Here is a 16,397-nt window from a genome sequence, read left to right as displayed (position 1 = left end):
TGTATAGTGTTCAAACAGGTGTTGCAAGTACTTCACTCTAATGGTGGAGAGATTAAGCCAGTTTATACTAACAATATTATAACCCATTTGCTGCGCTTCCTCTAAATCTCTCTTATTAAATTTCCTTCCGAGGGTGGAGTAAATCTTTGTCATTACAGGTGTCGTATCCTATAATATAAAATATATATAATAAACTTTCTCCCATGAGTAAATCTTTTTCATATCAGGTGTCCATTTTGATAAAGTGTAAATACAATAGTAAAAGCAGTCATATGCCCATCAAGAAAATCTTCCACCTTTACTTTTTTGAGTGTTTTTATAGAAAATGAACAAGTGCACAACAGATATAAAACCTTCATCCCACCTCTTCTCACATTTATAACATTTCAAGTCCCATAACTCCAACATGAAATTAAGATAACAATGAAAACAGAAAAGTAACTTCCTCCATCCAAAAACAAATTGAATTGCAAAGAGAGTTATCAAGATATTTAATCTAATTAAAATCAATCATACTAATTGTTGTCGCTGCATGAAGGATCTAACAAAGGTGTTCACCTTTAATGCTTTCAGCTGAATCAGAAAGATGATCTTAATAGAGAGTAGACTACAGAGTTATTAGATTGTACATACAGTCTCTAAATAAAACTTAAGGTCTGATTTTGATCAAATTATCAAATCATTGTACCACACTTCAACCAAGTTACAGTTACATTCTAAAGACTTGATTGTTATCTGGTTACTTTTCTGACCATATGTAGGCAACTTACCCTGGAATGATCAGACACAGCAGCCATGTATTTAGGTTCTGGTAAATCTCCCATGAATCTCAGGATGGTGATCCATACAGCTAAACCAGCCTGAAATCATATCATCATTTAGTTACTGTATACAATCATTTGTGTAAATGTTTCAATGTAATACAACATTGACTTTTTGAAACATATTGAACTGTAACTAAATAGGATAACTTTATGGGTATTTCCAATAATGCAATGATAAACACAGAATGAATGTTACAGATCAGGTATGCCTTGAATGACGTACAATATATTGAGGCTAATGATACAGTAACTTGACATATGCTACCCTATCAACAGAGAAACAGTATAATTCTTTGATTTACCAAAATTGTTATCTTAACTGAAATTATTTCAGTGTGAAAATAAGAAAGTTCAGGATAGAACATGTATAGTAAGCCATACCAATTTGTCTCCATCATTTTTCAATGGAAGAAGGGGTTCTTTAAGAGATCTCCTTATGTAGGTATGGTTAGCATTTCCTTGAAAGTACATAGCAGCAAACTTAGAAAACTTGTATTCAGATATATCCTCTTCATCCTCAGGTAATGGGAGGGGTGGGGCATCCAAATCCATCTCCCCTTGTATTCTTTCTCTCCTAATCTGCTCAAGATCCTGAAAACAAATGTGTGTAGGTTTGAAATAAATTATCATTTAAAAAAACAACCATAATTCAAAAAGCAAATTAAAATATTTGCAATCAAAATTTTTCATAAAGAGTTAACTAAAACTTTAGGAAGTACATAAAGTACTGAGTTCAAGCTGAACACCAAATCCACAGCTCTGAAGCTTTATTTCCTACAGAGAAAGGGAGGATGTCTTTCACTTTTATCATGTAGAAAAACTAAGAGGACGCTTACCCTACCGGTGCACCTGGTTCATCCCCCCAGTTTTTACTGGAGTCCGAGTTGCTCATTTACTTTTGTTACTTTGTATGTATGATTTTAGTTACTTTATGTTCTTTGTTGTGTATGTCTGTTTTCCATGTCTGGTCTTTGTCCCTGGATTACATTCTTTTGATTACCACTATAACCTTGGTTCCCTTGATTACTCTATCACAATATAAAAATCTGCACACAGTATCAATGGAGGTAAAGTTATGATTTAATCTATATAATTAGATCACCAAGCAAAAAATAATGCAGATAAATCAATATTTCATACACAGACCTAGTTCTAGTACTGACCACCAAAGATAAATAAAGCAACTTACCCTAAAGGCACCTGGTCCTTCACCTGTCTCAGATGTTCCATGGATGTCGACATCTCCAAACAGCTGATCAATCTATAAAAAAAGTTTAAACATCAAATCATTTATAATTAATTAGAACATTTTATAATAATCACATTGACTTTGAATGACAGAGATTTTAAGTAATTAACACTTTAAACTTACCAGTTTAACATCACTGACAGGTTCATTCTGCAGCCTTTCAGCCTCAGCTATCTCTTTTTTCTTCTGTTCAGTCTTCTGTTTTTCTTGTACCTCAGCTTGATTCACTTCATGTTCTAAATTAGCTAACCGTTCCTGTAAAAAGTAATTGATGGTTATGTAGTACGAATGATTAACATTCATTCATAGAATTAGATTTATGTGCATGCATGCTGTTTACCCCTACAGAAACTTTGTTTTTGAACTTTTAATTATATTTGTGATTTGACAAATTTATTATTTCCTTTAAAAGAAATTAAAATTTTATGCAGATCATTGATAAAGATTCTCCTTAAGTAATGAGAGATTTAAATTATTTCTACACTCAAGATGGTGAAATTAAAATGTTTAACATGCCAGATTTAGCAGGCATGTTAAAATCTTAATTTTACCATGGAGAAATTATTTCAATCAAATATACACTGAAGGAGAATCAGTTTCTCCCATGAAATCTGAAGAAATGGAGGGAAAACTCTCACAAGGAATTAATCACAACCTGGTGTTTAAAAAATCACATGTATTTTTAATCACTAGCTTAGAATGGGAGAAACAAGTATAATACTTACCCTGTATTTCTTTTCTGCCTCCATCTTAGCTTTCTTGTCATTCATTTTCTTCTTTAATGCAGCTTCTTCTTCTTTCCTGAGTTGTTCAGCTTCCACTCGCTTTCTATACTAAAGTCATATGATACACAATGTGATTAACAAACAATTTTTACAGTAAATAAATAAATTCATATAATTTTAATGTAATTTTTTCTGTCATAACTAATAAAATCATATATTCGTGTGGGACATATTTGAATAAATTGAAGTACTTCTATTAAATGTCGGTTTATTTTAAGAATAATAAATATTGTGATTTCATTTTTTATTGATACTGTTTTCTAACAAAATATTCTAATAGTAAAGTGGTTGAGATCTTACTTCAATCTTCTGTCTTCTGTATTTTTTCATGGCTATCATTGTTTTGACCAAAGCTTGTATTTTTATGATAGATTCCTGTCTTCTAGAAGCCCATTTCCTCACTAAATACCCTCTACAGTACCGCTGTAAAAGTTATAATATAAAGATTAGAGGTGGAATTCATCTTATTATAGTGTAATTAAAGGATCTAACATTTATAGAATAATTTTTTCTCATATTAAGCTTTCTCACCAAGGTTCATTTACCCAACAGAAATTCAAATGAAATCTTGTAATATTAGCTCATTATTTTTTTTTTTTTTTTTTTTACAAAACTTGAACATCTATGTATGCATCATTATATATCATGCATACATAATTAAACCAAACAATATGAAGCAAAGATAGACCATACAATTCTCACCTGAACATCTACAATGATACCTCTCATAGCATTAAACCTAGCTGTTAATATCCTAGATCGAATCATGGCTTGTAGTCTGAAGTAACCCTGCTTCATCTGTAGTAAAAAAAAACAATCAAATTTTAGTATCTATAACATATAACATTATACAAGTATTTTTTTATCATTACTGATTATAATGTAATGTTCCTATTAATTCAATCAGATTTAGATCCTTGTACACTTTTGAGAATATAAAAAGAAAATGATTGACCTTAGTATAGAAACATCCTTGGTCACATTATATACTAGGTACCTTCCAATCATTTTCCTACCTGGTTTATATCTATGAGTAGCCAAGGATCATGACTTTCTTTTGTTTTTATTCAAGAATAAGTTCTAGCTATTTGATTTGGATATCAGGTTAAAACTCTACATCCATAAACAAAAGATACTTGTACTTTAGGTACACTACATACCATTAAGAAGCGTTTCCTTTCTATATAAGATCTCCAGATAGTCTGTATTGTAGTACAACTTCCCTTCATTTTAAGGAAACGTCGTCGACAGTGCCAGGCACGGATTGTTTTTTGCAGTACTAAGATTTTCTTTGTCAACATGACTTCTCTCTGTTGCTCTAAATATACATCTTGAGCATCCTACAACAGGAGGATTTTGTTTTCACATACCAGATATTAGATTCACTGTAGATATTGAATAGTTCAAGAAAAGTAAGACATTGTTTACTGTATAATATATAGTGGTAAAAAGATCAGGCCTAAAAAAAATATTCTGTTTTACTGGTAACCTGACCAACACTATTTTTTCCCTGCCAACCCTAATTTTTTTTATGATATCAAATAAACATGGATTTTCAGTGTTTCCGACATCAATTTTATACTAGAATCTCCTTTTCTCCAATGTAGAGGTTCAAAATTCTACATACCGACCCTAATTTTGAAGGAGATGTCACCAGAAACACAGAATTTTTTTAAGGCATAACATGCATTTCAAAAATAAAAACCTAACCCAACTTTAATTAATTTATTCTCAAGAATATATTTCATGGTATTTCCACTGTCTTCAACAGTTACTTCAGAGGTTACCACTGAAGAAATTAGTTTTATGAATACGGTAGAAAGTAATCTGCACACCAGCTTATCAAATAAACAGAAATCTAAAGTGGAGGCCCCAAAACTTATCATATAAAACTGTCATTTCAAGGATTCAAAAGACACCATACTATATCAATATAGTACAATGCTTGATAAACATCCATCTACATATAATCAGAAATGTTTTTCTTCCGGCAAAAGTGGGTATTATACACAACTTTTTACAGCATGTTTAAGTGTCAGCATAATAACATGTTTTCCCTCGCATTTTGAAAAAGCATTTTTTACCCATTTTTTATTACTCAAAATAACATTTGAAATATAGTAATACTAGCCAATAACTATTTAGACATTAATGGTACTCTGAATATTGCTTCACACCTTCAAGAAAACTTTAGATTTGCCAAGTTGGTAATCCATGCCCTGTAAGACAGCCTTACAAATCTTCTCCGAGGCTGCCCTACAATCTTCTTTATGTGATGGTCCTATTCCTTCAGCCAGAATTCTATATCTGTCAACAAAGTCTTTAAATCTATGTCTTATTGGATACCCAGCTCGTCTGATTCTTATGGTCTCCATCATACCAGAATACCGCAACTGTTTACAACACAATTCTCTGTCAAAGTCCTAAAAAAATGATAGAAAATCTTATGAAAACATTCAGGAATAATATGAAGTCATCCCCAGATAATATTATGAAGAATAAAGAATAATAGGATAATTAACCGGTAAGAGTGAATAACCAAATTATGATCACAAGTAACGCCTAGATTAAACGAGTGTGCAGAACTTGTTCCGCGCACGACTTAAATCTTTATGTGTTCTTGGCACAAGTCATCATATTTTGGTTATTCACCAATTGATTATCCTGTTTATTATATAGATTTCCTCCATTATTTGTTGCAATTTTCAACACAAATTAAAAATTTTGTGAACGGCAGATTGATATTCATGTCATGACGTTTTGACATTTTGGCGGGAGATAGTGCGAGAGTGATATTACCGAATTTATTTCACAGTGTGAATTATCAAGTTTTTTTTTTACACTGGGAACATTCGGTAAACCACTGCTATCGAATTAACATAGAAAAAAGTATCATAAAATTCTATAAATTTATACTAAGAATTGCAAAACTCCCTTTCTGTAGCTGACTTAAGACTGAACTATTCCTCAATGTTTTGATTTTGAAATCAAAATAGAAAAAATCTAAAATCAGCTAAAACACTAGTTCATTTTTTACAAAAACTTACAAGAGGTTTCTTAAACTCGTTAGGTTTGATACAACGGACAAAGAATGGTTGACAAGCTTCCAGTGTTTTCATCAATAACTCCAATGACTTTTTGAATTGAGCTCCAAGTGTAGGTGCTCTCTTCCTAGTGTCCTGACCTATCTCTATATCTTGCTTAAACAGACTAGTAATGAATTTGTTGGTAGATGATTGAATCAAATGTAAGAGATCAGGACTAAATGTGTCTCGATTCTTCTCAAGGAATCCTATAAAATAAAGAAAAAACTAAATGGTAGAATGTAACAAATATGAGTTTCATACAATGTAAAAATCTTTAAAATTTCCTTTTTTTTTTTTTTTGCATTTTTGTGTCTGCTTTTATCGGAGTATGTCTTTTTTTCAATCAAAGTTATCTTTCTTAGCACACTTTAATTTTTTTTTTAATTATAGTCTTACTTTGTATGTATCATAGTCAATTTATCATTTCATACAAAGAATTCACATTTAAAGAGGAGACAGTAGAAAATAAGAGCAACAAACAACTGGACAATAACCTATTACTGTAATCGTCCAAGAACCAAATAATAAAAAAAATACATGCAAACTGAGTATCAACTAGTATTTTTTATTTCGTTTAAACATTTACCATACAACAAGACATACCTCTACTGTCATAGAACACGAGACCAGCAAAGTGATTAAGACCAAACATTACACTGATTTCAGCCTTTGGTTTAACATAATTTCTGTTACTACTGTGTTGTTGATGTATTTTGTTTAACATGGTCTGATCTGTTCCCTACAATAAAACTAATTATTTCTTCAATGATGACTATGTAAGTGTTTACAATCTACAAAATGGACAACTAATGCAATCTGAAATTCACTCATATATTCACACTCAATGGGTATCTTATTTTAAGCATCAATCTAACTGAACTTACTGTAAAAGTATTTATTTTTGCCGTGTACTAATATTCACTCTTTTTGCTGAGGACTGAAAAGTGCGAAAAATAGTACCCTCGAAACTGATTTTTAACACTATGTAATGCTTATAATTTTTTGATACTGCAAAAATTAATACCTACGAATATGTTCATCTGAGAGAATCCACGAAAATTAGCAACCGGGAAAATTAGTAAGTTCACAGTATTGCATTCATCAAGTAGATCAAATAAGACATTTTCAATGATACAAGATACTGGTAGTTTAACAACAGAATAAGGAGTAATGTTACTAATGTCTATACCACCAGCAATGTTTACATTATAGATTTATTTACAATTACTTGGTTAGTGAAAATTATGATATTATATAGCCTTCTCTGAAAAGTTGACCAATTATGTCAAATTATATAGACCACTTGTCCAACTTGGATATATAATAAATATAGACTCTCCTTCAGCCTATTCTTAATTTAAATTATTTCTACACTCTCTATGGTAAAATTAAGATTTTCAACATACAAACTTTAGCTAGCATGAAAAAAATCTTAATTTTATCTCAGAGAAAAGAGAAATAATTTTAATCAAGAAAAGGCTGAAAAAGAACCAGTTTATCACATGAAATCTATAGAAAATGCAAAAATGTAAAATGGCATGAAAAAATAAATTTAATCACTGCCTGGTGGTTAAAAAGTGACATGCATTTTTAATCACTGGCTACTAAAGCTGGAAAATAGCTTTCATCAATCCAAGTGGTCCTTGCACAACATTACCATTAGAACATGAAGTATGTTAAGTGTTTACCATAGGACAACCTCTGATGATATTTTTGTACTGTTGTAAGAATTTTATTGGCTTGTGTTGTTACATTTATGGTTTAAATGAGACTGCAATTTATTTATGTTTACTTTATTTCAGTTGAAAAAATTCTTATAGTTATTTAATCAAAATTGAAATGACAATATTTTATCAAACAGCAATACAACTGCAAACTATTTACTTGTAGTAAGTCATTTATATAACTTACCTTTGGGAATTTACTTTCTTCATCCACAAGGGAGATAATGTTCATTGGTTTAGCTCCAATTAAATCTAATGTGTCCTGGTTATCAATAAACGCTATGTGCTTCCAACTGATTCCTTCATTATTATACTCTTCCTGAAATGTGAAAAATTAAAAATATATATTTAAATTCAAGACTTCTTTGAACTAGTCACTTTAAAATTAAATATATAATGAGTTTTAAAAGACATGAAAGATTTTGAAATTATTAAAAAGCAGTATGGGAAAGGCTAAAAAGATTAATGTTTCAGACCACAAAAATTAAGAAGAAAAACCTGAAACATTCATTACTAATAATAATAAGACATTTTACAACAGCAAATATTAAAAACTAAAGTTGTAAAACAACAGAAATCAGTAATGAAATTCAATGATTCACATATGAAATAAATTCTATTTTTTTCACTCTTTGACTTTCTCCTGCGAAAACACCACAACACGTTTCTTTAGTGACGCAAACTTAACTTGGCATCACTGATGACAAAATTATTATCAAATTAACTCTAATTTCAATTAGTTATCATAAATAACAGAAATATCATAATTCCCGTAGAGAAAGCTTGAAGATTTTATGAGTATGCAGAACTTATTCTGTGCATGTGTTTAATCTTGAAACCTTCTTCTCCTGATCATATTTTGGCGATTCATTATTCCAGTTAAGTATCGGACACATATTCTAAAATGAAGATAAATAAAAAGTGTACTTGTTTAAATAATATAAAATCAAATATTTTATGATATCAGTAGAGAAACTTTACCTGTTCTAACTTAAAAATATGTCGGACAAAAAACTGCTGGAGGTTCTCATTGGCATAGTTGATACACAACTGCTCAAAGCTGAAAGAAACAATAGTGAATCAATTAAACATTAGAAATGGTTATAATATGTAGTCAGAAAACAATATAAACATACTTATATTTTGTCGTAATATGTATAGTCTTTCATTAGAACAAGATTTTTTTTAAAAATCCACAACTACCACACTATTTTGAAATTATGGCACAATAAACATGTACTAAAAACAAGCGCAGAGACAAAAGGATAGTATAAACCCTACTGTCATGGTCATAACTGTTATGTCAATTCCTATCTCCTCTGACTTATTTTACCTGTTGTGATCAAAACTTTCAAATCCAAAAATATCAAGGACACCAATACTGGATCTAAACTGGTTCGGTGATTTCTTTGGTTTGAAGATGGCCATGTTAATTTTGTCAACAATCCACACAAACATTCTGCCATAAACTCCTTTGACAAAAGCATCTCTGACATCACATGACCCTTCTGGTGCCATGGTAACAGTCACACTCTCTCCCCGTGTGATAATGGTTCTTGTTGTAAGAGAATCAATCAAATCCTGAGCTCTGACCTAAAATTAATTTACACTTCCAGTAATCACAAGTTTATTAAAATTTGTAAGTAGATGTGTTTGTGAGAGATATAACACCAAGGTGTTATTACTAATATCTTACAAAGTGGAATTGTAGTTTTCAATCCTTTTTCATGACCATTGTACCAAACTTTCCAATTTTTCACTAACTACCTGAGAACTCATTTGTAGTATAGAACCTCCTATGGATGTAACTGTTCGTATCCTAATAAAGGTTACAGTCATTACACAGTACTGTCCGAAAGGAACCATTTGAGGAACTTATATCAGTATATCATAAACAAACCTCCAAGAGTCTGGCAGCTTTATTAACATACTGTATATCTACAATTTCACTGGCTTCAATATTATCCATCTCAATTTCTGAAAATATAGTTAGCATGAGCTAAGTTAAAGGGAGGTAACTTACATAAATAATCTCACATGATATATGACAATGAATTATTAGATGGACATATAAAATATTGTCTTTTACAACCCAAATAATTTAGATAAAAATATTGTCAGTTATATTAGAAAAATGTATTTCAGGTTCTTATACTTGTTGATAAAATTTAGTATTTGATGACATTTAAAAACCAACACTAACTTATATAATACAAATAATGAAACATTTACATCACACTGTACAAAAATTTCACTGAACTAAAACTTACGACTGTATTTGATATTTCCTAGGTGAAGCAAAAAAGATAAGATTTTAAAGATTTCCCAGATTTCTGTGTCTGTAAATGTCAGAACTTTCATAGCAGACCGAATGTCAGCGAACTCCTTCCCATCATCCCTTCCATCACATCGGATGTTGCCACCCTAAAATATAAGAAAATCCAATTTTAGAACTTTACAGTTGTAAACCAAATATAAAAATGGAGCATAATAGTTGTAGTGAACTTTACAAATTAAGAAAGAACATTCTCATCTGAAGCAGCTCAAAATTTTACAGGAGTGTTAATCACAGAAATTACGTTTTCAAAGTGAGATGGATAGTCACAAGTATTTGAAATGATATTTTGAAAAATTAAAACATTTAAATTAACCATTTTCTTATTGCTCATTTTACAGTAATAAGGGCATTTTTGAAAACTTATTCTTTCCATTTTATTTCAGCAACAAAGTAAAACAATGTGATTTAAAATAATTTTAAAATGAAGGGGACGTAATTCTGTCTCATTTTTAAAAATCCATTAATTACCTGTGTAAGATAATAGTAATGTGTTGCATCCCTGAGATCTAATTTATTTCTCTCCTCTGCAGAAAGTCCAGTTAACATACAGTAGAATATATGGTAATTCCTTTCATCATGAGCTTGATTAACGATCCTTGACTTCTCTAACAGATATTGTTCTATTCTAGCTCCCTCTATTGTTCCTTTATCATTAAAGTGAATGTCTATGTACTTCCCAAATCTACTAGAATTGTCATTTCTTATAGTCTTGGCATTCCCAAAGGCTGAAAATAAACAAAATGCTTAAATTATAGAAAAAAAATGTATAAAAAGAATGTTTTCTCAGTAATAAGATTAGTATGGGTACACAGGAATGATTGAAACATGGTTTTATGTTCTTTATCTGACATTGCTCTTTGATCAACATCACATAAGGCAAAGAAAATGTATGTCTGTCTGATATTACATTAGATGATATAATAGAGTAGGTAGGTTGGTAAAATCATTTTATTTTCAAAACTTTCATATTAAAACATATGGGAGGATTTCATGACTTAAATAGTGCTCAACTAAAAATATAGTTTACCAGCATTTCATTAAAAAAATTACAATACAATGTACTAGGTTAGGAAGAAGACATAGGGTAGAATGGTAACATTTAAACTGCCACTTTTTTTCTCTGGCCCAATTAGATTTGCCTCTAAAGTATCATTATATGACATGGCATCAGAACCTACCTTCCATAATTGGGTTAGCTTCTAAGATCTGTTGAGCTATCCATGAATGATGACCACTGACTGCAGCTAAGAACTGTAATATTAACTTAGTACTTTCCGTTTTACCAGCACCGGACTCTCCACTGTAACAATAACAAATTTTTAATTAAAGTGTGTACTATTTACTTATGAAGACAAGGATAAGGAAAAGATCAATATCCAACTACAAACTTACTATGATATGATCTTATTACTTAGTATCATTCAACTGAGGTAAGATAATTTTTTTTCTAAAAAAACTAGATCAATACATATCTGAACCTATTGCACCATCATATATTTGTCAGCACATAAGCATTTTCAATATATATCTAAACATCATGCAAGTTAAAAAAGTACAGTGTGGGTTACATATTTCCAAAAGTAATGTAAAACTGACAGCACATGCTAAGTTCAAATATGCTAATATTCTATGTTCAACATGTTAAATATGTAGGAAAAAAATTCTCCAACTTCTCCATAATAGGAGATACACATCTTAAATATGTACATAAACTATTACTTTCACAGATTATCAAAGTAGGTACCATTCACAACATAAGATGACAAAAATGGCAAATTTCAACATGCTAAAAAATGTCCTTCAGAGAATTCATTTCATTAATTTTACATCTTTTCTATTTAGCCTGAAAATGGTACTTACATTGTAGTTTTGTCTAAATCATTTACCTGATGATAACACACTGGTCATGTCTGTAACGTTTCATATTGTAGTAAGAATTATCAGCAATGGCAAAAATATGGGGAGGTAACTCTCCAATTTTCTTGTCACTGTACAGTTTGATTTGTTCACTTGTGTATATAGGGAGAATTTGGTAGGGATTAACTGCCACAAGGATGGAACCTGTGTATGTCTACAACAAAATAAACATAAATGTTAATACAGTAACATTCTGTTTATCCTTTTACTTCAATCTTGTTACATATTAATCAAGATAAGATTAGGCAAGTATTCAAATTAGAAGTCAATAAACAGCAAAAAATAGGAGAAAAATAATAGTTGTACCAAAGCACATGACAAAGTCACAAGACAAAGTCATGTCATATTACTCTGTGCCTTCAAAAACTACAAAATAATAAGGAAAAAAGGAAAATGAGCTTCTCTTCATGAATACATTGGGCCAAAATAAATGTTAAAACATTCAAAACCTTTAGGATTATTATACAAAATGTGGATGGAGATTGATATATCAAGCAAAAAATGAAAAGTTTATTTCAGATTTGAATAAAAACAAGAGGCTCCCAGGAGCCTGAATCGCTCACCTTGTTAAATTTTGTCTTTCAATGACAATAAATTTAAGAAATTTTGACTTAAGACGACTTTGGTAGGTATATTAAGGACCATTACATGGCTTAACGGATCAAAATGAAAATCTGACCACAGATAGATCTTATCATGCTGAACACTTTTAACCCTTGTCAGAATTTGGCTAAACCTAATGGCTTTGGAGATATATGCGATAAACTGATGTTTGACCCCTATTTTCTATTTTTAGTAACAACAGCCATGTTTTTTGAAGAATCAAAATAATAAAAAATAGTTTTGAGCAAGATACCCCAAGGAACATTCATACCAAATTTGGTTCCAATTGGTCAAGTAGTGTTAGAGGAGAAGATTTTTGAAAGAAATAACATTAAGAATAGCAAAAAAAAAGTGAACAAGGGAAATATCTCCTAAATGGCTTGATAGATTAAAATGAAAATTTGACCACAGATAGAGCTCATCATGCTGGAAACTTTTATCCCATGTCAGAATATGGCTAATCCTAATGGTTTTGGAGATATATGTGAAAAACTACAGTCTGACCCCTATGTTATATTTTTAGTAATGGTGGCCACATTTTTTGACAGATCAAAAATCTAAAACATCTTTTGTGCAAGATACCCAAAGGAACATATGTGCAAAGTTTCACACAATTCCGCTCAGTAGTTTCAGAGAAGATTTTTGAAAAATTGTTAACGGATGACGACGACAGACGCCAAGTGATGGCAATAGCTTACATGGCCTTTGGGCAGGTGAGCTAAAAATGGTCTCTGAACTACTTACAACTGCAGAAATCATTAATGTTAGAAGCTGTTTCACGTTCTCAGTATAAACAATCTTTTTTTTTGTTAGCCTAATTTTCCCCATTATTCTTAGACAGGTTAAAACCTAAATGGAGACGTGACTAGCATGTTTTTCTTTCATCAAAGTTTAATTGAAATGCATGACTCAGCGATCAACTAAGAGGATCAAATCCCAGATATTGCATCCTTTTAAAATTTTCCCGAAGCTTACATTGCATATCTTTTCCAATTTTGTGCTGTTATGTAATCAAATAGATCACTTAATGTTTCAGTGTCTAAAATTAGAAGGCACATTTTTACTACAGTTAAACATGATTTCTGTCACAAAGACCTAGAGGGCCTGAATTGCTCACCTTGAAAACATTTTTTTAGCCATATGAATATTTGATGTCAGGAAAAAAGGAATATTTTAGCGATTGAAACCTTTTCCTATCTGCTAGTTTTAATTACCATATATAGGCCAAAAACTATTAAAATGGCTACTATGGTTTTTTTATGATATTGGTTAAGAAGTGCAAAATAAAATCATTTTTCACCTCTCAAGGGTAATAACTCCAACATAGCTCAACAGATTTCTATGAAAAAAATATATCTCTATGGTTAGATTACATTATGCTGAGTCAGAATTTGTCTAAACATTATATTTTTTTGTTAAAATCTCCCATCAGTTTTGGGTAAGAAACCTGAAGAAACACTAATACCAAGTTTGGATTCATTTTTGGAGAATTCTGAAAGAAAGCAAGGTAAGCTTATAAAAATATATGATGTAAAGTAGACCTTCGGGTCAAGGTCAAAATCAAATAATTAGTAACACAAAGTATCATGTTTATTCATCAACATACCAAAGATCAAAGGCCATAGGTCAAAAGAACAGAATAAGGAAAAAAATTAATTTAACTAAAATAAAAAATCTCTTTTCGTTAAAGGTGAGGAGACATACTTCAACTAAGGATTGTAAACCTACGTATATAAGATTATCCATATATCTTGTAAACAAATTCCGCAGGATTCCAGCCTCGTTTAAATCTCCAAGACCAATCATGTCCTCTACACCTTCCACAGATGTAGGGTGCATGTGTCGTATCTGTGTTTTTCCGTCCAGCCATTCTTCTTTTCCATCATCATCTATCACTTGTATCTTACCCGACTGGGTAAATTTGACCCTCCCACCAATGGCCACAGTAAACTCCCCTTTGGTCTTTGGCTCCAGCCAAACATGGTCTCCCTATTTTAAAAAGAATGACAGGTTACCATAAAGCAGACGAAATGAGAGCACATTCATATGTTCTATTGTGTTTAGCACTGACAACTTTTACTTTAACATTTTGTTCAATAAATAATGCACAGTAAAATGAGAACAGGGAAAAACGTGAGCAATGCTTACTAAATTGATACCCTATTTGATAATAATAACTTTTGATCTCTGAATTGATTGGATCAAAATCTAACACAGGAGGTGCACAATATAAATATGTGTCAGATTCTAACGAAGTTATATTGAATTCCATTCAGTTGAGGATGAATATTTCATGTCGTCATAATATCATATGACACCAGTACCCTATAATCCAAAACACCACATCTTGTTGTAGAAAACCCACAAAAAAACATTCAAATAAAAACATGAAAAATGAGGTGCACATGTTCAATTTTTGATAAATATTCTGTGAAAATTTCTTGTATTCAATTCAGTGTTGTATGAGAAGTTAAATGGATGAAAGTAGGTTGTTCCTCTGTGTAACAGCAGAGCAGACAGACAGACGGACATCCAATTCACTTCATACCTCACTTTGCAAGCTTTGGTATTAAAAAATCTACAAAGCAACAAAATTTAAAAAAAAACTGATTAGTCTCCTGTACAAAGCTATTTCCACTATTTCAATGTCAATACATCTCTGTCATACTCATAAACACCATCTGTATAAATGTAACCTAAGTCCTGTCTCTTTGAAATTTAACTCAAATCCTCCTGAACTTAATTAAGACCTATCAGATTGCATGAAATTGAAGGCAAAATTCAAAAGTTTGAAGGAAATTTCAGATGAAACCAAGGCAGGTGGAAGATTCTCAGAACTTAATAAGTAAATGATCATGCCTTGTGAAAATGTTCATAACCAGAAAGACAAAGCTTATAGAGGATGAAGTCCGTAACCAATATGAATTCAGCTTATGTCAGGGTCTGAATTCAGTCTGACAAAAAGTCAGTAATTGTTGGGGAAATACAAACTGGAACTGCATAGCCTTCCTTTTTACACAAAAGTATAACAAAGAATGGCCCAGTAGTTCCAATAGTGCAGAAATATAAGATAACTTGGCCTGCAGGTAGGTCGTTCCAAGTCTACTAGGACCTCAGATGTCACTTAACTTATGATAGCTAGGTGACAAATCTATCAATAAGGCCTCTCTAGCATATAACTTTATCCTCTTATATGTATCACTTGCCATGTACCAGTTAAACAGTCATTTACAGTTGGTCAGGAAGAGGGTATATGTGGAGGAGATGAAGATCTTGTTCTCATGTGACCTTAGCTACATTGAGTTTTGATAAAAATGTACTCCGAAAAAAATCCTTCCACCAAATTATGTTCATCAGTTTAATGCTACTCTGATTAAATGGTTTCCAAAGTAAAGTACATGTAACTGTATCCAAACTATTGATGATATCTGAGAAATTTAGTCCATCTCTTTAAGTTTATCGATACATATCTTCATGCTTTATTGAATGTACAATTATTTATCAGATTTATGAAAGCTTACATTTTTGTAATATGTGAGAGCAGTAGATAATCAAGAAATTTAAATTTGAATAGGTTTGATGTGGACTTGGTGTATTCAAGATTTTCCACATTCCTTGGTTGTAATGTGAGCAGAAAATAATCCTACAAAATTATCATTTCATAAATTAAATGGAATTACTGAGTGTAAAACATCACTGGGTGAAAATATATACAACCAGGTGTCAGAAAGTGTTTCAATGTTCAAAGTTTTGTTTTCTGTAAACAACATACAACAAGTAAAAAGGATAATTGTAAAATTAATGTTCACAAATGATACTAGTGGAAGCAAAATATTTTGAAAACAATCAAACCCAAAGTATTAATTCTTAT

At 31.2% G+C, this 16,397-nt stretch overlaps 1 protein-coding gene across 7 annotated transcripts in view; it reads right to left on the bottom strand.

Annotated features, from left to right (window-relative positions):
• Positions 1-16,397, bottom strand: part of LOC148624606 (myosin-VIIa-like) — a 53,700-nt gene that overhangs the window by 23,312 nt on the left and 13,991 nt on the right. For all 7 annotated transcript variants that reach the window (XM_088567339.1, XM_088567341.1, XM_088567338.1 and 4 more), the window contains exons 3-23: positions 14,255-14,515; positions 11,893-12,077; positions 11,185-11,306; positions 10,475-10,731; positions 9,939-10,092; positions 9,569-9,645; positions 9,002-9,261; positions 8,650-8,728; positions 7,856-7,987; positions 6,548-6,683; positions 5,906-6,150; positions 5,036-5,281; positions 4,019-4,198; positions 3,561-3,656; positions 3,159-3,281; positions 2,799-2,906; positions 2,197-2,328; positions 2,014-2,085; positions 1,206-1,415; positions 771-860; positions 73-168 (exon numbers count right to left, since the gene is read on the bottom strand). In XM_088567339.1, coding sequence (XP_088423465.1) covers positions 73-168; positions 771-860; positions 1,206-1,415; positions 2,014-2,085; positions 2,197-2,328; positions 2,799-2,906; positions 3,159-3,281; positions 3,561-3,656; positions 4,019-4,198; positions 5,036-5,281; positions 5,906-6,150; positions 6,548-6,683; positions 7,856-7,987; positions 8,650-8,728; positions 9,002-9,261; positions 9,569-9,645; positions 9,939-10,092; positions 10,475-10,731; positions 11,185-11,306; positions 11,893-12,077; positions 14,255-14,515 — 3,261 coding nt within the window. The remainder of the gene's footprint in view (positions 1-72; positions 169-770; positions 861-1,205; positions 1,416-2,013; positions 2,086-2,196; positions 2,329-2,798; positions 2,907-3,158; positions 3,282-3,560; positions 3,657-4,018; positions 4,199-5,035; positions 5,282-5,905; positions 6,151-6,547; positions 6,684-7,855; positions 7,988-8,649; positions 8,729-9,001; positions 9,262-9,568; positions 9,646-9,938; positions 10,093-10,474; positions 10,732-11,184; positions 11,307-11,892; positions 12,078-14,254; positions 14,516-16,397) is intronic.

The sequence above is a fragment of the Perna viridis genome, chromosome 2 (assembly GCF_037379345.1).
Source record: "Perna viridis isolate PV_CMFRI_1.1 ecotype Kerala chromosome 2, ASM3737934v1, whole genome shotgun sequence".
NCBI classification, from domain to species: domain Eukaryota; kingdom Metazoa; phylum Mollusca; class Bivalvia; order Mytilida; family Mytilidae; genus Perna; species Perna viridis.
The sequence above is the reverse complement of the archived record's forward strand: the minus strand, read 5'-3'. Positions and strand labels throughout refer to the sequence as shown.